A 22,933-nucleotide genomic window follows, 5' to 3' on the forward strand; every position below is an offset into this window, starting at 1 on the left:
TCTCAGCTCTGCCACTGCCAGTCTGTCCCTCCCAACACACACGAGTCCCTGCCAAAGGACTTTGTCCTGCTTTTTTAAAATCTCACCATTGACAGATAGCTATAGCCTTATATTCTTATAACAATCAACTGCAACAATATACTAGTTTTCAGCCTTTTTAAAAATCAAGTTTTGCCCTTTTCATTCCAGAATTTTAACTCTGCAACAAAAAGGACTAGATACTTGATCCTTCTTCTTCTTCTTTTTAAATAAAGGTGGGAACTAGTACACTGTTGTAGGAGCTATTTGTGTTATGTTGATCTGTCAATTACCAGGTGTGGGTTTTTTTTAAATGCCACATCGTGTGTGTGGGTGTGGGGGATGCTGGCTGTGGGGTGCTGAGGCAGGCAAACAGCTGGGGAAACCACAGAGAGTCCTCTGTTGTCCCTGCAAAGGCCTCTGCAGCGACAGCAACAACAGAAGCCACACAGAGAGTTGTCACCATGTGGCCAGAGCCTCTTAAGTGGCTGTCTGTGGGTGTCCAGAGAAGCCATCTGGAGACATTTCAGAGGTTCAGGACTCACTGGAAAGGCAGCCGACAGGGGCAGAGAGAGAGAGAGCTGATTTGGGCCGGTCACGTTTTATCATTTGTTCCTCTCTCGATCAGGTCCAACATTAAGCCCGAGAAGGCCACTGCAAACAACCACCACTTCCAGATGTTCACGTTTGAGAAGACCACGAACTGCAAAGCATGCAAGATGTTCTTAAGGTGAGGGGATGAAGCTGTCTCCTGGCCGACGGGAGCCACCTAGGCCAGGGGTGAAGCTGTGCTGTGCAGTCTGCTCTGCCTGGCAAAGGAAGCGCTGGTTGCCTGTCACAGCTGTTGCTCTTTGCGCTGCCTCTGGGACTTCCATGTTATTTTGCAGTTAGTTTTATCATCAATACAAATTTTATTTTAAAATATATATATGAATGCAGCCTTAGGATATGACACACACACACACACACACTGCCTCTGCAAGTGGGCTTTCCACTTGGTGGGCTGAAGTGGAAAGGGGAAGGTTGCTAGAAGGAGCCACTTCGTTCAAACCCCACAGCTTCCTTCAGTCCTCCATCTTCAGTTTAGCTGCATTGGGATGCAAAAGGAGCTGGGTATAAATTCAGGTGATAGGATAACCATCTTCAAGTACTTGAAGGGCTGTCATATAGAGGATGGGGCAGAGCCCCAGAAGGTCGGACCAGAACCAACGGGTTGAAATTAAATCAGAAGAGCTTTCGTCTAAACACTCGGAAGAACTTCCTGACCGTGCTTCCTGACAGAGTGGTTCCTCGGTGGAACAGGCTTCCTGGGGAGGTGGTGGGCTCTCCTTCTTTGGAGGTTTTGAAGCAAGGACTAGATGGCCACCTGACAGCAATGCGGATTCTGTGAATTTAGGCAGATCATGAGAGGGAGGGCAGGAAGGGTTGCCTCAGGGCTTAGTTCTTGCGGCCCTTTCTTACACGCCCAGGGAAATACCGATCACCACTTTGGGGTCAGGAAGCAATTTTTCTCCAGGCCAGTTTGGCTGGAGATCCTGCAGGTTTTTTGTCATCTTCTGGGCATGGAACGGGGGTCACTGGGTGTGTGTGTGGGGGGGAGGTATTTGTGAATTTCCTGCATTGTGCAGGGGGTTGGACTAGATGACCCTGGAGTTCCCTTCCAACTCTATGATTCTCTGAGGTGCCAGGTATAATTCAGGACTGTAACAGAAGAGGATGCGATGGTGCACAGAGAGCAGGCAGCGGTCCTCAGGATGACAGCACGCTTGGAGAATCGTTGCCCTGACAGTTCCCAGCTCTGGCTTAAGCTTGGCTGCTCTAACTGGGATTCACCAGGACTTGTTGCCATTGCAGAAGGGACGAGAGGAGAACGGGATGATTGGAGGGTACATTCCCAGAAGTTCTGCCTTCGTCCAGGGTCAGGCTAGACAGGGCTGTAGCTTTGCTGGGTATGGGGCTCTTTAGGAAAGCTGCCCCCCCCCCAATTATCTGGCTCCAGGTCAACAGAGTGCACCATGTTCCACCAACTGAAAAGAGTGTGGCTTCAGAAGTGTTTATTGCACAGGCAGAAACATGCTGCATTCTTTGTGGCTGCATCTCACAGAGTGGATTCACACAGCCATCCGTTTCCTGCACCGTTTCCTGGTGAAGTCAATTCTAGTGGATTTGCACATCCAGATCTGGATTTATGTCCTGTGTGTGCCCAGATTGCAACACTGTCTGTCTGATTTCAGTGCACTTTCTGAAATGCTCTTCAGGATTTATGATGTCATCATCTGGATTGTGAAGGAACGGACTCACAAACTCCTGCTGTTCCTTCTGGTTGGCCCCCAGGATGTTGGGGAAAACCCAGGGCTATCCCAAGTCTCCACTTGGCAATAATGCCCTGTCCCCTTGATCCCCAGGGGTATAAAAACAAACTGGGCACCATACGCTGCCACCAATGTTCCCTCTAAGATGTGGAGTCTTGTGAGCAAAAATTCTACCTTGTGAGCTACTGGCATGAAAGTTGTGAGCGAGCGATTTGGCTGCTGCATAAATTAGTTTGCTCTGGAGCCCTCCGTCCTGAGCTAAGACAAAAATGTGTGAGCTGGAGGCTAAAAATCTGTGAGCTAGCTCACACTAACTCAGCTTAGAGGGAACACTGGCTGCCACCAGTAACTCTGGGAGTATCTCCTGCTAAACAGAGTGATGCGACTAGCACTCTGTGCCTGCGCTGCCATGTAGAGGCTCTGTGATGTTGCCACACCTCCTGCTTCACTCCTGCAAGCTAGCATGGGGGCAGTCTATTGCAGCTTTGCAATTCTGGGCTCTTGTGCTCTAGGGATGGTGAGCTCACCTGCTGCCCCTCCCCATAATGCACTTCAGGTAGCAAGACCGAGTAAGCGTGGTGTGTTTCTAGAGATCAGGCTCAGCGCATTCAAAATATAAGGAAGTTAAATCAATGAATAAAAATAATGCACATGTTCTGTTCAAGCAGTCAGGCTGAGGAAGGGCACAAAGGAAAAGTGAAAACACAACCCCCTTTCTCTGCACTCAGAACTTATCCAAAATAATGGATTGCCTATCTTTACCCCTGACGCTGCTGTAGTTTAAAATTAAGCATTACCCTAATTCTGTGCATGGGGCCTTCTCTCTATTGTCCCTGGCCATGCAGACAGGATGGCATCCCTAGGGAAAGGCTTATGCTCCCAGGTCCCCAGCAAGATGCGAGAGGAAGAGAAGAGAACTTCTCTGTGTCCAGAGAATTTATAATGTACCTGTTCAGGGGCAGGGGCGGCCCAAGGTGTTTCTGCGCCCTAGGCGAGGCGCAGGTGCCAACCTCCCGGTGGGGCCTGGACACCTCCCCTCTGGAGACTGGGGCTGCCCCCCCAATGATCCACTCTCAGTCCCCTCTCTCTCCCCCTGGATCCCGCCGTATGGACTGACCCCATCCAGCTGGAAAGTGCCTTCAAAGCAGATTCTGTAATTAGGGGGGTGGAGTCGCACGTTCGCTGCCTTCCTCTCGCTCAACCCGTGGGAAGGGCTTCCCGAGGGGGACACTGCTGTGCCTGCCTGTGCTGTGCCCCTCCGTGTCCTTTTGGCAGGGGCGGGGGCGGCTTTGGCGGGGGGGGCACCGGGTCCTATTTGGTGCCCCTAAGGGCCGGCCCACACTCTAGGCGAATGCCTAGTTCGCCTAGTGGGTGAGCCGGCCCTGTTCAGGGGTGCCCACCCAGCCACCTCCGAGGGGGCCTCCAAGATGGGCAGCAGAGGCTCCAGCAGCGAACAGGGCTGCCTGGGCACCAGTGTTCCCTCTAGGCTGAGTTAGTGTGAGCTAGCTCACAGTTTTTTAGCCTCCGGCTCACACATTTTTGTCTTAGCTCAGGAAGGATGGCTCCAGAGCAAACTAATTTATGTAGCAGCCAAATCATCTGCTCACAACTTTAATGCCGGTAGCTCAGAAAGTAGAATTTTTGCTCACAGGACGCCACAGCTTAGAGGGAGCATTGCTGGGCACCTCTGGGATCCAAGCCCCATTCCTATTCCACAAAGAAGATCATACCTTCTAGCAGTGTGGCTGTTTCCTTCTGTGTCCCTGGTTTTCTCATTCCAGCATGGTGTGGGGTGGTAAAGCTGCTTCAGTCACAGTCTGTAGCATAACCAAGAGCCTGAGTGCTCAGTCCTTGGAGTTCGATGGCTCCTTTCCCCAGACCATTTCTTTCCACCAAGTACAAGTTTGCAGTGGGGTTCCTGCTCATGGACAGAGTGAAGTCACAATAATTGAAATAATGGGGTAAGTTCCAGGGTGGAAGGCAGTTCTCCACACAGATGTTTGTTGGACAAGTTTTTTGTGTATCTGAAGGCCCACCTGTTCCGATATATGCCCACTGACCTGATACACTTTGCTGTGGAGGTGGGGTCAGACAGCTGCCTGTTGCGGGGCTCTTTCTGTGGTGGCCTCTATGTTGACAAATAAGCTGCTATTAAGGGTGCATGATCCACCCCCCTGACTATTATTAGGAAGGGTTGTAAAACTGGTTTGCTTCAAAAGGGTTTGTCCTGAGTTCTACATCTGGTTAACAAAAATGAGGAACATGTATACTAGATGGGGGGGATACACTTCTGGGTAGCAGTGTGTGTGTGAACAAGATTTGGGGGATACGAGTAGACCGTAAGTTGAATATGAGCAGCCAGTGAGATGCAGCGACAAAAAAGGCTAACGCAGTCTTGGGATGTATCAACAGAGGCATCACATCCAAATCGCAAGATGTGAGAGTCCCACTGTACACTGCATTGGTCAGGCCACACCTGGAGTATTGTGTACAGCTTTGGAGGTCTCACTTCAAAAAGGATGTGGACGGAATGGAGCGGGTGCAGAGGAGAGCGACGAGGATGATCGGGGGCCTGGAGAACAAACCGTATGAGGAAAGGCTGAAGGAATTGGGAATGTTCAGTCTGGAGAAGAGGAGGTTGAGGGGGGACATGATTGCTCTCTTGAAGTCTTTGAAGGGCTGTCACTTGGAGGACGGCAGGGAGCTTTTCCTGTTGCCATCAGAGGAGAGAACTCGCAATAATGGGTTTAAATTAAGGGCAGGTACCGGCTGGATCTGAGGGAAAACTTTTTGACAGTCAGAGTCGTGCAATGGTGGAATCAGCTGCCTCAGGAGAGGTGGTGAGCGCCCCCTCCCTGGCAGTCTTGAAGCAGCGGCCGGACACACACTTGTCAGGGAGGCTCTAGGCTGGTCCTGCACGGAGCAGGGGGCGGGACGAGATGGACTTCCAACTCTGGGATTCTGTGATTCTATGAATAGGGCAGGAGTCCGATGGTTTGTGATGAGATTTTGGCTTAAAGGTTTTGATCTCAGTGTTTTTAAATAGACATTGTTGTTGAGAGATATTGAGTAGATCACCTTGAACCAGTTTTGTGGGGAAGCAGATCTATAAATGCATCCACAAACAAGTAAATAAACAAGTAAATGAGCAGTGGGACAGACTGCCTCGGGGGGAGGGGATGGTGGGTGCTCCTTCGCTGGACCTTTCCAAGCGGAGGCTGGACGACCCTCTTTCGGGTCTGTTGTAGGGCTCTCATCTTTCGGCTGTGCTCCTGCAGAGTGCGGGGGGTGGGACTAGATGACCTGCAGGGTCCCTTCCAACTCTAACATGCTATGATTCTATGAAATAAATATGTGTGTGATTTCACTGGGGTAAACTGTCCTGTGGGAACTCGGCTTGGGGGGGGGACGGTTCTGTGTCCCTAGCGGCTGTGTGGCCTCCGTGGTCCCGGGGCTGCCCAGCTCCACAGAGCTCTGCCTCTCTCTTTATTCTTTCCAATCACATCCGCTCTTGAAACGTATTTGAGATAATTTACTAAAATATCTAAATCGCCAAGGTCTCGTTGACATTTAAAAAAAAATGCAAGTCGCAAAAACCTAATCCACTGGCCAAGCCGATCCCTTCTCATGCTTAATTTCATCAGAATTCCATAATCTCTGGGTTGCGTGATCTGCCCGGGGCTCCTGGAAATCTCCTCCTCATTTTAAATGAGCTTATTTTGGACAGATTCCCAGAGGATTGTGCGCTGATGCTGTAATGCGCTCGGGGCAGGGGAGGGCGAGGACTGGAGGGAGGCCTGTCGTGCATTTAGTGACAGAGCAAGTACAATGACTGTTAGACTGGCACGTGTCGCATTGAGCCAAGCCTGGTGCGTGTAGGATGGGGGGAATGTTGCTGCATGTGAGAGCATGCCCCGGGGGTGGAGCGGCCTGAACGGAGTGACAGGCACAGGCACAACGGGAATGGAAAAGCAGCCTGAGGCCTAATCTTTTGTAAGTGCGTGAAGTGGCACAGCCATTTGCAATGCAGCCACCCCTTCCAGAAAAATGTGAGTTTGCAATCATAATTTTGCTTCTTCTTTTTTTTTTACACTTCTTTATTGAATTTTCCAAAATAAATCAAACATTAGCAGTTGATTCTACACACAAAAACAGATGAGCATGCAGCCTCTTTCCTTCTGAGTTTAAGTAATCCAGCCATTGACTATAGTTTTGCATATTGAAAACTTTCTAGCTCTTCCATTTTAAATACAATAGTAAAAACTAATATATGCAATAAACTAGTATATACAATAAATTAAACGTGTTCTAACCCTTCATTTTTCGTGTCCAGTTATAGAATTTTCCCCATTTTTTCTCGTAATTCAAATCGTCTTTCCCCTGCAAATTACATGATATTTTGTCCATCTCGGCTACTTCCCATATCTTCTGTATAACTTCACTTTTTTCTGGAATTTTCTCCTCTTTCCAGTACTTAGCGTACATTATCCTAGCAGCTGTGTAGAAGTGAACCAACAAGTTTTTCTTTCTTTTCCCGTACAATTCTGGAATCATATTTAATAAACACATCTGTGGTTCTAAGGGAATTTGCATACCTGTTATTTCTTGATTGAACATCCCCCGTAGGGAATTCCGGCAGCGCTTCCCCTGGCCTTGATCTGCGAGAGGAGGGAAGCTCAGAGAACCACCTTACTTTCTCCAGGGCCCCCCAGTGAATCTGTGAACCCCTGTCAACGCGCTGCTGGCCGCGGTGTTTCCGATGCTCCGTTAGTGCTGGACACTTTCCTCAGATCGATTCTAAGACAAGTTAATTTGGGTTCAGTTGGGATTGGGGTCTGCCTTGGCATTGCTTGTGCAATAAAGGAACTGTAGGAAGGTTCAGAGCTAGCGATGGGGGGGGGCGTTTGCTCCTAACAGCCCCCTCTTCTCTCTCCTCAGAGGGACCTTCTACCAGGGGTACCAGTGCATGAAGTGCAAGGCTGGGGCTCACAAAGAATGCTTGGAGGTTATCCCGCCTTGCAAAATTGGTAAGTTATCCCACAGCAGAAGCTGCTTTTTGTAAGTTAACCGAGAGCCGTAAGGAATTGGGGATCGGGAGACGAATCTGGAAATTGTAACTGGCTCACCCCAAAAATGTCAGCCTTCCAGGACCCTCTGAGCTGTCAGGCTGATATTTCCTCCCCATCCTACTGCCCTTTATCCTTTTCCCTTTTCATTGACTTTATTTATTCATTTATTATTTGAATTTGTACCCCACCCTCCCCGGCTAGGCAGGCTCAGGGCAGCTTACATCATAAAAGCGCCACAAAAACACTTTCAGCTGTTCACAACATCCCTTCCCTTTTGGAGGATGCTCAGTCCTCTTTAAGGCCATGATTGGCTTTCCCACTTTCTCATTTGCCTCACTTGTGTTTTCTTGTTACTTCGGGGGGTGGTGGTGTTGTTCTGCACATAGTTTGCTCCCTCTAGTGGTCAATTCAGTATTACATCAGGGCATGTCCAGCAGATTTCCATGCAGATTTAAACTCTGCTTTGGCAACCAAGCAAAATTGGGGTGTGTGTGTCATCCACATGAACACACAAAGAAGCTGCCTTCTACTGAATCAGAACCTTCATCCATCGAGGTCAGTCTTGTCTAGTCAGACTGGCAGCAGCTCTCCAGGGTCTCAGGCCGAGGTCTTTCACATCACCTACTGCCTGAGCCCTTTTAACTGTAGTCCCCCACAGCTATTAATCCAATACACGTTTAGGCAAAGTAGTATTTAATTAAAGCTATGATAGAGCAGGAACAAGTTCACTATCCAGAATGCCTGGGCCAGGGTGGGCAAGGAATAATGTAAGACATTCAAACAGGGTAATAACCAATAATCTCCATTCCCGCCGAGCGGGCAGACTCCAGGTTACGCGCCCAAAAGCCTGAGAAGCAACGTTCCTTAAAACCTAAACAATTACAGCTTCACACGGTGCAGTTCATTATACATTTGGCAAAGCAGCTCCCCCACACACCTGTTAACCTTGCAGATAAGCGTTGCCTAGCGTTTACAGACAGGAATGCATGAGACAAGATCATACACAGGGAAGATAGGGCATGCGCAGATGCCAGGGGAGAAGAGGGGGGGGAACCAACTGCCTCCCAGTCACCTATGGCAGCTAGCTGACACCAGGAAACTGAACCCGGGACCTTCTGCAGGCCAAACAGATGTGCTGCCATTGAGTCACAGTCACCTTCCCTGCATGCCCCTGATTTGCTCCGCTCTTTCCCGGACCTGCTTTGTTGAAAGAGAATGATGGAAGGAGGACCGTGCATCCTTTGGAATCTGCTGACTGCACTGGCACCATTTTATTGCTGTCATCCCATGATGTACACCATTTCCCCGTGCTCCGAAGGACTGTTAGCCTGGCATTTAAGGACCAGTACTTGGTTCAGCAATATGGCCACTGGTGGGGTCGGGGTGTGTGTGTGTCAGGCACATGGGGATGACTTGGGGAAGTGTGGAGAACAGCCTCCCGTGGGTGCTCTGTTGCCACAGCTCTGCTTGCCAGGTCGCCTGCTGTCTCTCCCCTACTCTGCGCACTCCTGCAGTGGGAGAAAACAGGGGGATGCTGTGGACATGACGACGTCACTTCCAGTCTCCACATCCCTGACACTCTAGGAATGTCCCCGATCCCTGTGGTATTTACCATGCGGATTGAGGGAATGGCTAGAGCTCTTGGGATTACCTAGCCTGGCAATGCCTGCCCAAGGGGAAAGCGTCACCCTGTGGAAGTACCTTGAGTTGGCCATGGAGACAGTGCAGAAGGAAAGCTACTTCTGTCGCAGACGACTGCTGGTGCACCCCACAATTTGGGAACCAGTCTCAAGGGTCAGTCATTGAGGAGGGGAAAGGGCAGGAGGAAAGGGAGGGGCCAAGAGGTAGTGAGGCTAGATTAAAACAGGAAATGAACCTCTCTCGATCAATGTTCCCTCTAAGCTGTGGAGTCCTGTGAGCAAAAATTCTACTTTGTGAGCTACTGGCATGAAAGTTGTGAGCGCGCGATTTGGCCGCTGCATAAACTAGTTTGCTCTGGAGCCGTCCTTCCCGAGCTAAGGCAAAAATATGTGAGCTGGAGGCTAAAAAATTGTAAGCTAGCTCACACTAACTCAGCTTAGAGGGAACACTGCTCTCGATGCTCCATGAGGCACCTTGATAGAGATCAGAACAAGCAGCAGGCATCTTCTTTGCACCTGCCGGGTTTATTTATGTACCTATTGACCGGTTTTATTTATATCCCACCTTTCCCCCCAATGGGGACCCAAAACATCATTCTCCTTTTCTCCATTTTATCTTCACAACCACCCTGTGAGGTAGGTTAGTTTGATAGTGTGTGACTTGCCAAAGGTCACCCGGCGAGCTTCCGTGGCAAAGTAGTGATTCGAACCTTGGCCTCTGACACTTTAACCACTACACCCCACTGACAGGGGGGGATGGACAGAGCACACTGTAGAAAAGGACACACCACCTTATGGCAGCTTGCTGACAACCTATTGACTGTATTGACCGGTTTTATTTATATCCCACCTTTCCCCCCAATGGGGACCCAAAACATCATTCTCCTTTTCTCCATTTTATCTTCACAACCACCCTGTGAGGTAGGTTAGTTTGATAGTGTGTGACTTGCCAAAGGTCACCCGGCGAGCTTCCGTGGCAAAGTAGTGATTCGAACCTTGGCCTCTACACTCTAACCACTACACCACACTGGCTCTCCTTGCTGGCAGAGCCCCATTGCTGTGGCCCTGCCTCCCCATGTCCCGCCAGAGGCTTCAGAGGCAGGACTTTCTTTCTGGACGATGGTCGTGTTCCTGGGGTTTCCCCGCCAGCTGTGCACGGTGGCCTGTCTCGGTCAGAGGGGCACCCTTAGCCTCTCTCTTGCCGGGGGGGGTGGGATCACTTCCAGGGAGGGCCTCCTGCACTCTGGGTTGTGTGTGTGTGGGGAATGGCAGGTGCTTCCACTCTGGTGGCCAAACTTTCCCGTGCCCCTCTAGAAGTGTGCACCAGGCTGGAATTCAACACAGATTCTTGTTCCATTGTCTGCGTAAAACAGCTTTGGTGCTAATTGGCTGGAAGGCAGGTGGCAACCCTTGGTAGGTATGGCCTGAGATGGTTAAAGAACAGATTTTTAAAGACAGGTCCCTGCCCCAAAGAGCTTTCAGTCTTGATTTAAAACAGTGGAGAGGGCCACAGAAGCGGGGGGAGGGGGGAGTAAGCAGGAAGACTCCAGGATAACCAGCAGTGAGAGGAGGAGGAGGAGGAAGAGACAGGGTGGCAGGGCGATCCAGCAGGATGATTTCAGCTCCTCCCCCTCCTCAGCAAGTGTGGGACACCAGGGAGAAGAGCCTCTTATTTCCTGCTCAGGTTTCACCCATTGATTTCACTGCTCTGTTTTCTGTTTTGTTTTCAGGTTCTCCTGCGGACCAGGTAAGCATCTCCCCAGAAGGAAGGGCCAGCGTGGCTGGTGGCAGCTGTGGCCTGTGGGGGTGTGTGGGGTGGGTGGCAAAGTAGTGGCCTGACCCTTCTGCAGACAGGAAGGGTCTGGGTCCTTCTGCTAGTGCCGGGGCTTTTCCTGGGCCTCTGCCACCTTCCCCAGCAGTGAGGGGCTCTGCCTCCGCAGCCAAGGAAGGCTCCTCGTGCCAAGGGAAGTGCCAACCTTTGGGGAACAGAGCTGCTGGTATCCAGCAAAAGGCGCAGCAAGTTTCCAGGCTGCTTGGAGGCTTTCTCTGGCCAGGGCCCGCAGAGTCCCATACTTTCGCTCAGGGTCTCTTCCTGGCATGCTGGTGGCAGAGGGGGAATGTGAGTGGGGGGCGTCTTGTCTCACCACTGACACTCTGGAGAAGGGGTCTGCAGTCTTTTTGCTCAGATGCAGGCAAGGGTAGAGGGTGAGTTGCTGCTCTCATGTTTTGTGGCCCAAAGTTGAAAGAACCAGAATTAAAACCCACGTTTGTTCTCTCTCTCTCTCTTTCTTTCTCTCTTTCTCTCTCTGCAGGATTCAGTGAATGTAGGTAAGTTTGCTGCAGCCTGGTTCACTCTTCTTGGTTTGTTTCAGGTACCCTCCAGAAGACTTTATGTTACTGTCCTTCCCAACGTATAGAGGAGACGTTTGCTTGGACAAAATCTGCCAGTGAACCGTTTTGGTTGCTGAGTGCAGATGAAACTTCCTTGTGCTCCATCGTTACTTGGGGGGCTGGGCTGGGCTGGGCTGGGGGCTGAGCACACCTCTGGCGAGGAGTGGCAGCCGGCTCCGGCTCCTTGGCGAGAGTGGTGACGTCATGTTGCTGGTGTGGCAGACGAGTGTGTTGTGAGCAACAAATAGTTTGGTCCCTGCCCCCCAAAGAGGTGGGTGTCCAGAATTTGGGGGAAGACACAAGAAAGAGGGAAGGGTGGGAGGAGAGCCCAGAGGCTCTAGTTCCTTACGGCACTGCTGTTTCTGGAAGCATCCGCATGACGCCTTCCTCTGACCGTCCTGCTCCTGTGGCCTCCCCCCACTTTGCTTCAGCCTTTCCCAAACCTGGTTTGGCACAGTCTTTTTGGGAAGATCACGGTCAAGTGGCCTGAGGATGCCACGGAGACGGGAAATGGCGTGTTTTTGCAGACCCTTGGCGGTGTTTTCTGTACCTCAGTCCCTCTGGCCGCCGTTCCCCACCGCCACCAGAGGGGTTTTTAAGAAGAAAGGTAACTGACAGATAGCTGTAGCATTATAACGTTAGAAGAGGGGCAGGCTGCACATTTCCCCTTCTAACAGCAACAAAAATGGCTGCTGTTGTTTTTAAAGGAAGTCTGGGAACTAGTGGATTGTAGTATTATGTATTTATTTATTTATTTGTTACTTTAACTTTTACCCCGCCCTCCCCGCCAAGGCGGGCTCAGGGTGGCTTCCATAAAACCGATAAGCAATATACAATTTTACAAATGATAAGATACAATCAGGGCTTTTTTGTAGAAAAAGCCCAGCAGGAACTCATGAGCATAATAGGCCACACCCAACAGCAGAAACCCGTTAGCATATTAGGTCACACCCCCAACAGCACAGCTCAATAGCCTATTAGGCCACACCCCCATGTTACCAGAAGTGTGGTCATCCAGCCACACCCACCTTTTGCTGCTTATTCTGTTTACCTTGTTTGTTGTCAAAACCCAGGGCCTTCTTTTTTGTAGCAGGGACTCCTTTGCATGTTACGCCACATACCCCGAATGTAGCCAATCCTGATGAGTTTCTGCTGTTGGGTGTGGCCTATTATGCTAATGAGTTCCTGCTGGACGTGGCCAACTCAGGAGCCAGCTGGAACTCCGTTCCTGTGCGTTCCTGCCCAAAAATAGCCCTGGATACAATAAATCATTTAAGACAAAGACAACTCAATTTAAAACATAACTTCTATGGCGATAGAAATAAAGTGCAGTTTAAGGACACATTCCGCGGTGCAACCGCGCTGGGTCATGCTGGGTCTGAGTTCACGCCGGGCGCTGCTGGTAGGATGTCGCTCCTAATGGAACACCTGCCTAAGATTATCACTACAATGCGATAGGGGTCTTCCAGTCACTGATTGCATGAAAGCGCCCTGTGGGGGTGGGGAGGGGTGGGGGTGGCCCTGGCGGCGAGGCAAGCGCGGAGAGCACTTCTGTGGGGCTGCTCGGGGGCTGCTGCTGCTGTGGATGTCTCTTGATTTGCAGCAGCAGCAGTTAACACAGAGACTCCTCTCTGCATTGAACGGGGCAGAAACTTGGTTGCTGATGTTCATCTGTTGGAGTTTCACATGAAAAAAGCATGTGGGGAGAAAGGAAATGTGAACTGACTCCCAAGAGCTGCCCTGTATGTTCCTGTGCACGTGGAATGTATGAAGGACCTCAGAAGAGCCCTGCTGGATCAGACCTGTGAGGGCCCATCTAGTCCAGCATCCCGTCTGCCGTCGTGGCCAACCAGTTCGTCTGGCGGGTCAGCAACAGGGCAGAGAGGCCGAGGCCTTCCCCTGATGTGGCCTCCTGGCTCTGGGACCCAGAGGGTTAGTGCCTCTGAGTATAAACCGTACTCTGAATGTAAACCACATGAAGTGGAAGGATCTGTCCCCAGGCAAGAGGTGGCTGTGGCCCAGGGACCTTCTCCTTCCCGCGGCTTCCAGGTCTCCTGTCCCGGAGTGCCTGAGGAGATGCCTTGCCTTTTCCCTGTCCTGTTGTCTCCACCCTGACCGCCAGGGGCATGTGCAGAAAGGACACGCTTGTCTTGCCTTCCACATCCCAGCTGCACTGCACTCCAGGAGGCTTCGTTCCGAGGCCCATGGCAGGCCTTGAAGAACACCCAGCCACTCCTCTGCCAGCAGACTTCACAGCTTCATGCTACAAAATGTTGGAGTTCATTGAACTCCATAAGGAAATGCATTGAGCAGTTATTTCTCTAAATGCAAGCAGGTGGAAGCCTTGCTTTACCTAATGTTGCTGTTAAGGAACCCCCAAAGAAATACCTACTCTTTGGGGGGGGGGGAGATGCTACCATGACAGGCAAATGAGGGCGGGCAGGGTCCTTACACAGATAATAGACTCTCAGACCCCTGCCACATGGCAGGGGATAAGTCGCTCAAAGCGCGGCTTTTAAAAGCCGCACCAAAGTTGAGACGCCGCAGCGGGATCCCACGATCCCCTGGGCTGCGGTGCCTTTTCTCCCTGGCACGATCAGATGCCGGGGAGAAAACACAGTTCAGACGGGGAGCCTGCCGAACTGCGCATGTCGGAGCATGCGCAGTTCGGCTAGGAGCCGGGGATGAGCCAGCGCAAAGACGCGCCGGCGATCCAACGGCCCGGCTTGCGGCGCTTCAAGCAGAAGAACCACCCAGGAAGGTGGTTCTTTGTAGTGCGGGTTTTCGGGCAGAAAGGACAGATTGGGGACGGGCAGGCAACGCTTCCCAGATGTTGCCGTGGGATCGCGTTTGCTCCGCTCCCGATCCGTCCCGCTCCAAAACCCCTAGTGTGAACAGGACCTCAGTTGGCCAACTTGCACCAGTTTTCAAACAACGTCTTCCTTGTTTCTAAAGCTGTTGGTTTCCCCCTTCGTTGTAGGTCCCAAAATGGTGGCCGTTCAGAATTACCACGGAAACCCCGCTCCGCCAGGGAAACCAGGGCTAACGTTTCAGACTGGAGAAGTGATAGAGCTGCTCAGGGGAGACCCGGACTCCCAGTGGTGGGAGGTGAGTGCCCGTCCATGTACAGCAGAGGAGCAGATAGTGCCATGTCCAGATTAGTTCACGAGGTCCGTGACTAAAGCGGCAGGGACTATTTCTGGACATCCTAGAGCAGCAGCGCAGAGGGCGTAGATTCTGAATCTTGACCGCAGCAAAAAATAATAATAATAATCAAGCCCTGAGCACGACAGTTACTCTCATTCAGGGTGCTAGGCTCCCCCCCACCCACCCCCCGTGCATGCTGCCCTGGATTGGTCAAGGCATATATGCCTATCTGGGACCTCCACACACGCACGCACACTGTGCAGGTGGCAAGTTGTCACGAGGCATGGCTCTCCTGGTCGTGTGGCTGGTGTGGAGAGGACAAATGATTCTCGGGAGAAAGGCCCTGCCTGCCACCAAGGCCTGGAGCTGTGGTATCCGAAGGGCCATCTTCTCCCAGAGTCCCTGCCCGATACTTCAGACCACAGGGAGAGACCCTCCTGACGGTCCCACCAATCAAAGAAGCTCTTATGGTGGGCCCATGAGAGAGGGGGCCTTCTTGGTGGCAGCCCCGTGATGATGGAACAGCCTCCCCAGGGAGGCACGCCTGCCCCCCACACACACACACACTTTTGGTCTTCAGGAGGCAGCAAAAGACAGATTTATTTAGGGACTGCTCTTGATTAGTTTAGTTTTATTTATTGGCAGTCCTAACTGCGGTTTCAAAGTGTCATCTTTTATGTGTTTTGTAGCTGTTGTTTTATTTCTGTGCTGTGCTGTGAGGGCAGCAGGGCAGCTAAGAAATGTTTTGAATAAATAAATAAAAACCACCCCTTCCCTCGGTTGGTGCCAGCTGCAGCCACCGCTGCCCCCCCACCCCCGATTGGGGGAGAATTTCCAAGACGGTGCCATCTCCTTCGAGGGGCATTGCCAGCATGATGCCATCTTGGGTGGCAGACAGTGACTGGGGAGGTGATGGGACACCTCCCACCCCCCAAACCCAGCTGGCCTGAGGCAGAGGCCTTCCTCCTGCTTTGTGGTCTGGCCAGCTCTGCGACAAGCCTCCTCTTTCTCTCCAGGGGAGATTAATCCTGTCAAAGAAGTCTGGCTATTTCCCCAGCGCGTCAGTGAAACCCTGCCCGGTGGATGCGAGGGTGAGTAGACCCCTAAGACCCAGCCCTCTCCTCTCCCTGGAGTGTCCCAGACCAGGGACAACCTCCCCCCCACACACATACCTGGGTTCCTCTTTGTGGCTAATCTCTCATAGGCCCCTCAGAGGCTACAGAGCTCTGTAGATTCAGGTGGGTAGCCACCTTGGTCTGAACCAGCAGAGCACCGACACTGTTTTGTTCGAGGTGTAAGCTTTTGTGTGCCTGCACACTTCTTCCGACATGACAGCTCACACCTTGGATAAAACTTTGTGGGCCTTAAAGGTGCCGCTGGACTCAAACTTTGATCTGCAGACCTCCGTGTGAGGGAAGAGACCCTGAGGCCTCAGTAACACTCTCTCCGTTTTTCTGCCCACGCAGCCCCCCAACAGCCGGCCTCTGTCGCGAGAGATGGACTACTCGGTGTACCCGTGGTGAGTTGCCCCGTTAAAAACAGATGCGCTTTCCTGGTCGAGGGGCAGAAGTTTCCTGTTCCCGGGTCAGGTGGCAGAGAGGGCAGTGGCAGCACAACTTCAGGCTTTCTTGGATGAGGCCGAGGTCCTGGGCCCCGCCCAGTCCGGCTTCTGCCCTGCCCACAGGACGGAGATGGTGCTGGTCGCCCTGGTGGATAATCTCTGGAGACATCTGGGTCAAGGTGGATCGGCGCGGCTGATTCTTCTTGACCTTTTGGCAGTGTTCAATAATGTTTGACCATGAGGGGTTAACCCATTGCCTCGCCAACACCGGGATACGGGGGCTCACCTTGCGGTGGCTGACCTCCTTTCTCCGGGGTCGGGGACAGAGGGTGGAACTTGGTGGAATGTGGTGGAATGTGGTGTGCCACAGGGAGCGATTCTCTCCCCCGTGTTGTTCAACATCTGTATGCACCCCCTTGCCCAGATTATTCGAGGTATGGGCTGGGTGGTCGTCAGTCTGCAGATGACACCCAGCTCTGTCTAGTGATGGACAGCCGCTCGGACACGGCCCCAGGGGATCTGGAGGAGGCGTTACAAGCGGTGGCTGGGTGGCTGCAACAGAGCCGACGGAAGCTAAATCCATCTAAGACAGAGGTCCTGCAGCTGGGTCGCAGGGGGCTGAGTCAAGGAATCAGGATCCCAACCTTCGACGGGGCTCCATGGGTGCTAACATCGAGGGTGGAGAGCCTGGGGGTGTTCCTAGATGCCTCCCTTTCCACGGAGGCCCAGGTCACCGCCACTGCCAGGTCTGCCTTCTTCCATCTGAGACAGATCAGGCAGTTGGCCCCATATCTCACCCCCGGGGACCTAGCGACAGTGACCCTGGATTATTGTAACTCTCTCTAGACCCTGCTCCGGAAACTCCAGCTGGTGCAGAACGCGGCACTCAGGTCCACAGATGGACATCTCCTGGCAGAGTCCCCGGCCCCAGGGACATCCGACGAGCCTCCTTCCTGGTTGAGGCTAGTCAGATCTCCTACAGGTCCGCAGGGCCTGCAAGACGGGGCTCTTCCACCGGGCCTTGGGCTGAGGCAGTGGACGTACCACCCTTTTCCTGGCCAAACCCCCCACCAGTGGCCTGGATCTACATTGATATCAGGGCACCATGGCTGTACCCAAGTTAATATGACCGACATCTGAACACCGTTTTACACGGTATTTTATGATTATGATTTTGTGCTGTTTTATTCTACTATAATCGATGTAAACCGCCCTGAGCCCTCTCGCGGGGAGGGCAGTATATACATCTAATACAATTAAAATAAATAAAATAAAAGGATGGGCATCTGCTGCTTTAGTGGGGGGGGGCGGTTACATTGACGCAGCATCAGCCTTGCAATGCTAAATGCCTGTGTCTGCCCTCCCCCCCCACCCCACTCCACCTTGATATGGAGAGCGAGGTCTTGGCTCTGTCCAGCTGTTGCAGACTTTGAAGCATCAGGACTTGGAGGGAGAGGCCAGCAGGGCTCCTCTTCGGTGCCTGGAGACAGGTCTTCACGTCCTGGCAGAAGAGTGCAGGGGTAGGAGCAAGGAAGTAAAAATCCAGTGTGCCCCCTGCCAGTGTTCCCTCTAAGCTGAGTTAGTGTGAGCTCGCTCACAGTTTTTTAGCCTCCGGCTCACGCATTTTTGTCTTAGCTCAGGAAGGATGGGGCTCCAGAGCAAACTAATTTAGGCAGCAGCCAAGTCGCCGGCTCACAACTTTAATGCCAGGAGCTCACAAAGTAGAATTTTGGCTCATGGGACTCCACAGCTTAGAGGGAACATTGCGGCCCCTGCCCGGCCGTCCCAAAGGAGGCTGCATCAGCACGGGAGGAGACCTGCCTGCCTCGCTGCTGAGCCGCTTTGGAGCAGAGGGGAGATCTGCCCCCTCTTCTCCCCCAGCCGGCCCTCCTGCCCTCTTAACCCTCATTCAGAGAGAGAGAGGAGGGGGGAGCAGGGGCCGTGAGACGGTTCCGAAGCTCCTCCTCATCCTTTGCTGCGGCCGCTTGTGGGGAGTCTTGTTTGAGTTTCTCCTGGTCACCAAGTCCCCTCCTTGCCCTCCGCAGTCGGTTTGGGAAAGGAAGGGAGGGACCCGCAAGCAGCAAGAGTGGCAGTGAGTCTAAATGGGCGGGTGGGTGGCAATGCTCCCTCTAAGCTGTAGAGTTTTGTGAGCAAAAATTCTACCCTGTGAGCTACTGGCATTGAAGTTGTGAGCAAGCAATTTGGCTCCTGCATAAATTAGTTTGCTCTAGAGCCATCCTTCCTGAGCTAAAACAAAAAATGTGTGAGCCAGAGGCTAAAAAACTGTGAGCCAACTCACACTAACTCAGCTTAGAGGGAACACTGGTGGGTGGGGGAAGACGCTTGGGGATTTCAAGACTCCCACTCCACTCCTGAAATCCCTCCTATCACAAGAAAATACTCAGAGCCGAGAGGCGGGGGTGGGGGGGAGGCCGGTGGTCGGAGCCCTCCCCAGGGAACACGGCTCCCAAGGCAGCATTTCAACAGGGGTGGCCCCTTGAGGGCCGAATCCAGCCCTTGGGGCCATCCTTGGGGTTAGAGTCATGCCAATGTACAGCAGGTTTCGCTTTAAAAAACACCCCTCAGACGATGTACACTTCAACGTTGCACCTCTCTGGGCCAAGGTACATAGCAGTGCACCCCCAAGTCCACCACAGGGAGGCAGCACCATCTTACAGCTCGCTTTTTAACTTTTCAAATCTCCGTGGGGGCCTGATCCTCCTGGGGACTGCAGCGGGGGGGGGGGGGGTGTCAAGGAGATTCTAATCCCCCCCAGGCTGTTTTCAAGAGCGGAAACGCCACGGATTGTTCCTGGAGCCCCTTCCCTGGGGATAGAAATAGGTGCGGACATACAAGGTCGCCCACTGACTGAGTCTGGACCCCTGGTCTGTACGGTGGACGGGTGGCTCTTCCCGGTCCACGAGTGGCTCTGCCCGCTCTGACTGGCCTCTGCCCCCCCGGCCCAGGCTTCAAGCTTGGTTCTCACGGGTGATTCCACGCTCTGCTGGGACTGGCCTCAGCCTTCCGGGGCCTTGGGCGGAGGAAGGCCTTTTCCTGCCTCCGCCACCCGGGATCCTTCAACAAAAGCGGTCGAGGACTGCCCCGGGGCCGCCTGCCTGCCTGCCTGCCTGGGCTTTGCCCTGGAGCCTCGGAACGGGCGAGCAAAAGACCTCTTTGCCTTAGGTTTGCAGGCAACATGGAGAGGCAGCAGACAGACAACCTGCTGAAGCTGCACGTCAGCGGAACGTACTTGATCCGGGAGAGGCCAGCGGAGGCGGAGCGCTTTGCCATCAGCATTAAGTAAGTGAGGGCTTGCCCACCAGAGCCGCCCCCCTCCCTCCCTCCAAACACTGTCCTTTGAAAGGGGTGGGGCCCAGCTCAGATCCTCCTCGGGTTGACGTGGCGGTTTCGGCGGAAAGTGCCGTCAAGTCGCAGTGCCCTCAGGACCCTTCCATGGGGTTTCCAAGGCAAGAGACACTCGGAGGGGGTCTGCCACGGCCTGCCTCTGCATAGCAACCTGGGCTGCCTTGGTGGTCTCCCGTCCAGGGACTAAGCAGGACCGGCCCTGCCTTTGCTTCTGAGATGTGAGGAGATGGGGCACGCCCGCACTTTCCAGGTCAGGGGCTGTTTCCAGCCTGAACTCTGAACAGGCCAGCCCAAGAAGACACTTGGCTTGGGGGGGTCTTTGCACCGTTCAGTCCATGGGGCGGGCTGTGCCTCTCAGGCCGAGGCTCCCGAGCAAAGGGGCGTTCACCAGGAAGGGACTGCTTGCAGCTGCTGTTGGCAAGCAGATCTGGAGCAGAACCCCGTGCTCCTCCGGAGCCCACTTGGGGTGCGTGCAGGGGCAAGGAGCCGCTCCCTGAGAGAACCTGGGGCTTTTTTGACATGCAAGGCCAGAGCCAGGACTGGTGGCCACAAGTGCCAATCGCCAGCTGCCTGCCTCATGGAGTGGGGGGGGGGAGCTGAAAGCAAACCAATTCCAAGTCCTGATGGCTGAGATTTCAAGTGTTCAGACAACACTTCGCCCTTTGTAAGTTGAGAGGTTTCAAAAAAAGCCCCCAAATCTGGCCCTAAGTTTTCACTGTGATTTGCGCGGCCATATCTGCCAGCAGTTCTAGATTGGCGTCATGGTGCTTTCTGAGGATGGAAGACAGGATTTCCTTCTGCACTGTGTCTCTGGTGTCTTTCTAAGCGGCAGTTCCCACTTGCCATTCGTCTGCAGGTTCAATGATGAGGTGAAGCATATTAAGGTGGTTGAGAAGGACAACTGGATCCACATCACCGAAGCAAAGAAGTTTGAAAGCCTCCTGGTAGGTTGGGGTGGGGTGGGGGGCACGCATCTTGGTTCTTCTTTCTGTCGGCTGAAGTTGAGTTTGACGGTCGCCCTCTGAAACGTTCACAGCTTTTGATCCATCCCCTGCAGGAACTTGTGGAATACTATCAAACCCATTCACTGAAGGAGAGCTTCAAACAGCTGGACACGACACTGAAGTATCCGTACAAGTCTCGGGAACGCTCCACCTCTAGAACTTTAACTCGATCACCAGGTAACCGACGGATGTTTAAACCGGGCGTGTGGGCTTTCTTCCTCGACCTGTTTTGCTCATCTTGTTAAGACTCAATCTGGGGTGAGGTTACCTGGGTCTCAGGAAATGCATGAGGTCACCCCTGCCAAGCACCCCCACACCTCCAGATACCTCCCTGCACACTTTTTCACATAACACAGAATTTACGTGGACGAATTTGCACCTACCAAATGTGGTTGATGGCCGCTGATGGCGTTTTATGAGGACTCAGGCACATGCATTGAGGGCAGGTTTAAAACCTGCCATTAGCCATGATAGACACGTGGGATTTCTGTGTTCAGGGGAAGGCAACCAACTTCCTGCTCGGCCTCTCCTTGTTGGAAGCCAAATGCTGGGCTGGACGGGGCTGGCTCGGCGTCTGCCAGGCTCTCCTTCCCTTTCGTCTTCTTAAATGCTGCATGTTCTGTGCTTGTTTTGCTGTGTTGATTCCCACCTTCTTGGTAAACTTCCCTTTTTAATTCTGCGTTTCCCTCCCCCCCCCCCTTTTTTCTTTTTTTTCTCCTGCCGCTCTGTCTCCCTCTGATCTTTCTGCAGCTGCCTGCGCTTCCTACAATTTTTCTTTTCTCAGTCCTCAGGGCCACAACTTCACTTCTCAGAATTCCTCCACTCCTTTCTGGTCAGGTATACGAATGTCTGTGCGCACACGCAAAGAGCTGAAGCCACCCTCCATTCTCTGAGAGAAAGGCAACATCTTCCGGTGGGCTAAGGAACAGCTGCATGCCCCTGGCCGTCGGTGGCTGGTGTGGCAAAAGAATGAAACAAAAAAGGCCGCTTATCAGTTTGAACCAGCGATGCATTTTGTTCATGAGTTCCGCCCAAAGGCCAGCAGCTGCAGCAGGAGACCCTGAGCCTGCTCAGTTCTTCCCAGACCTGGAACTGTATTGTAGCCCCATGATGTTTTTGTCATAATAAAAAGAATCCCTCTCGTCCCCCTGTATGAGCGCTTGCCACCTCTGAGAGTAAAAGAGCAGATCAGGCATTGTCACAGCCTCTCGTGACCTCATTCTCTCATTTTAAGAAATGCTTCTCAGTGTGGCATTGACTGCAGAATCTTGCTTCCTAAGAGTCTCCACTTTTTTGATGATGCTGTTCTCTTTTAAAACCAAGTTTCTAAACCCTGTGCTTGCAGAAGTGTGCTTGGAGGTATGTAGCTGCTGCCTGTAGAAATTTCAGAAGTTTTAAGGGGTGGCATGGCTGTGACCAGTAGAAGCAGAATACATCCTTCAAAACAAGGAGAACTATGCAAATATCCATCATTAATCCCAGTCTCCAGATTCCCCTTCCCTTGTCAAAAATTTGGGCGAATTGGGGGGGGCGACATTAGCCTATGTTATTCATAAGAACATAAGAGACGCCAATGTTGGATCAGGCCAAAGGCCCACCCAGCCCAACACTCTGTATCACACAGTGGCCAGAAATACCAGTACCATCAGGAGGTCCACCAGTGGGGCCTGGACATTAGAAGCCCTCCCACTGTTGACTCCCCCAAGCACAATTTTTCTTTTCTCAGTCCTCAGGGCCACAACTTCACTTCTCAGAATCCCTCCACTCCTTTCTGGTCAGGTATATGAATGTCTGTGCACACACGCTAAGAGCAAAGAGTTTACATTCAAAATGTAAACTTTACTCCTTTTTTTGAGAAATATATCTGAACTTATTTATTTTTGCGTCTCTCAAAATTCCTTTGGATTTGCTTTCTGAGCAAAGGCTTTTCAAAGCCTTTGCTTTAGGCTGAATTTGGTGACGACTCAGGTCATGCAGCAGATGGAGCTCATTTTTTTCACAGAATGGATGTGGTGTGGATGAGGACACTCGGGATGTGCCTTCAGAGCGTAACCCATCAAAGCCCAAGATGAACATGCCCGTTTCTTAACAGCTGAAGTATGATAACTAATCCAAAGGAGATTTGGACCCAGACCAAATAAGCCACATCTGATTTTCTGGCAGCGTTGTGGTGACTGCCCTGTGCTTCCAGTTTCTGTTTCACAAGAGCAATGAAGTGTAAGGAAGGGGTGGCAAGGGAGGAGAGTGACTCAGCAGGTATGCACCTGACAGGCCCACCATCCATCCAGAACACTTAGCCCATCTTCACACCACAGATCATTGTCCCCGATTGGGAAACACATAACATTTTGTCTCCTGCTCAAGTGTGATAACCATGACTCAGAACACTTCCTGTAATAATGCTGGGGAATCTGGACAAAATTTT

The 22,933-nt window shown here is 52.3% G+C and overlaps 1 protein-coding gene across 1 annotated transcript in view; it reads left to right on the forward strand.

The window, feature by feature from the left end:
• Nucleotides 1-22,933, forward strand: part of VAV2 (vav guanine nucleotide exchange factor 2) — a 289,301-nt gene that overhangs the window by 264,099 nt on the left and 2,269 nt on the right. Inside the window, exons 17-26 of the mRNA XM_015406735.1 lie at nt 647-748; nt 7,269-7,357; nt 10,770-10,786; nt 11,352-11,367; nt 14,411-14,538; nt 15,594-15,668; nt 16,044-16,096; nt 19,322-19,438; nt 20,361-20,448; nt 20,562-20,685. Coding sequence (XP_015262221.1) covers nt 647-748; nt 7,269-7,357; nt 10,770-10,786; nt 11,352-11,367; nt 14,411-14,538; nt 15,594-15,668; nt 16,044-16,096; nt 19,322-19,438; nt 20,361-20,448; nt 20,562-20,685 — 809 coding nt within the window. The remainder of the gene's footprint in view (nt 1-646; nt 749-7,268; nt 7,358-10,769; nt 10,787-11,351; nt 11,368-14,410; nt 14,539-15,593; nt 15,669-16,043; nt 16,097-19,321; nt 19,439-20,360; nt 20,449-20,561; nt 20,686-22,933) is intronic.

This window comes from Gekko japonicus, unplaced genomic scaffold, assembly GCF_001447785.1.
Source record: "Gekko japonicus isolate JY-2015 unplaced genomic scaffold, Gekko_japonicus_V1.1 scaffold427, whole genome shotgun sequence".
In the NCBI taxonomy this organism is placed as follows: domain Eukaryota; kingdom Metazoa; phylum Chordata; class Lepidosauria; order Squamata; family Gekkonidae; genus Gekko; species Gekko japonicus.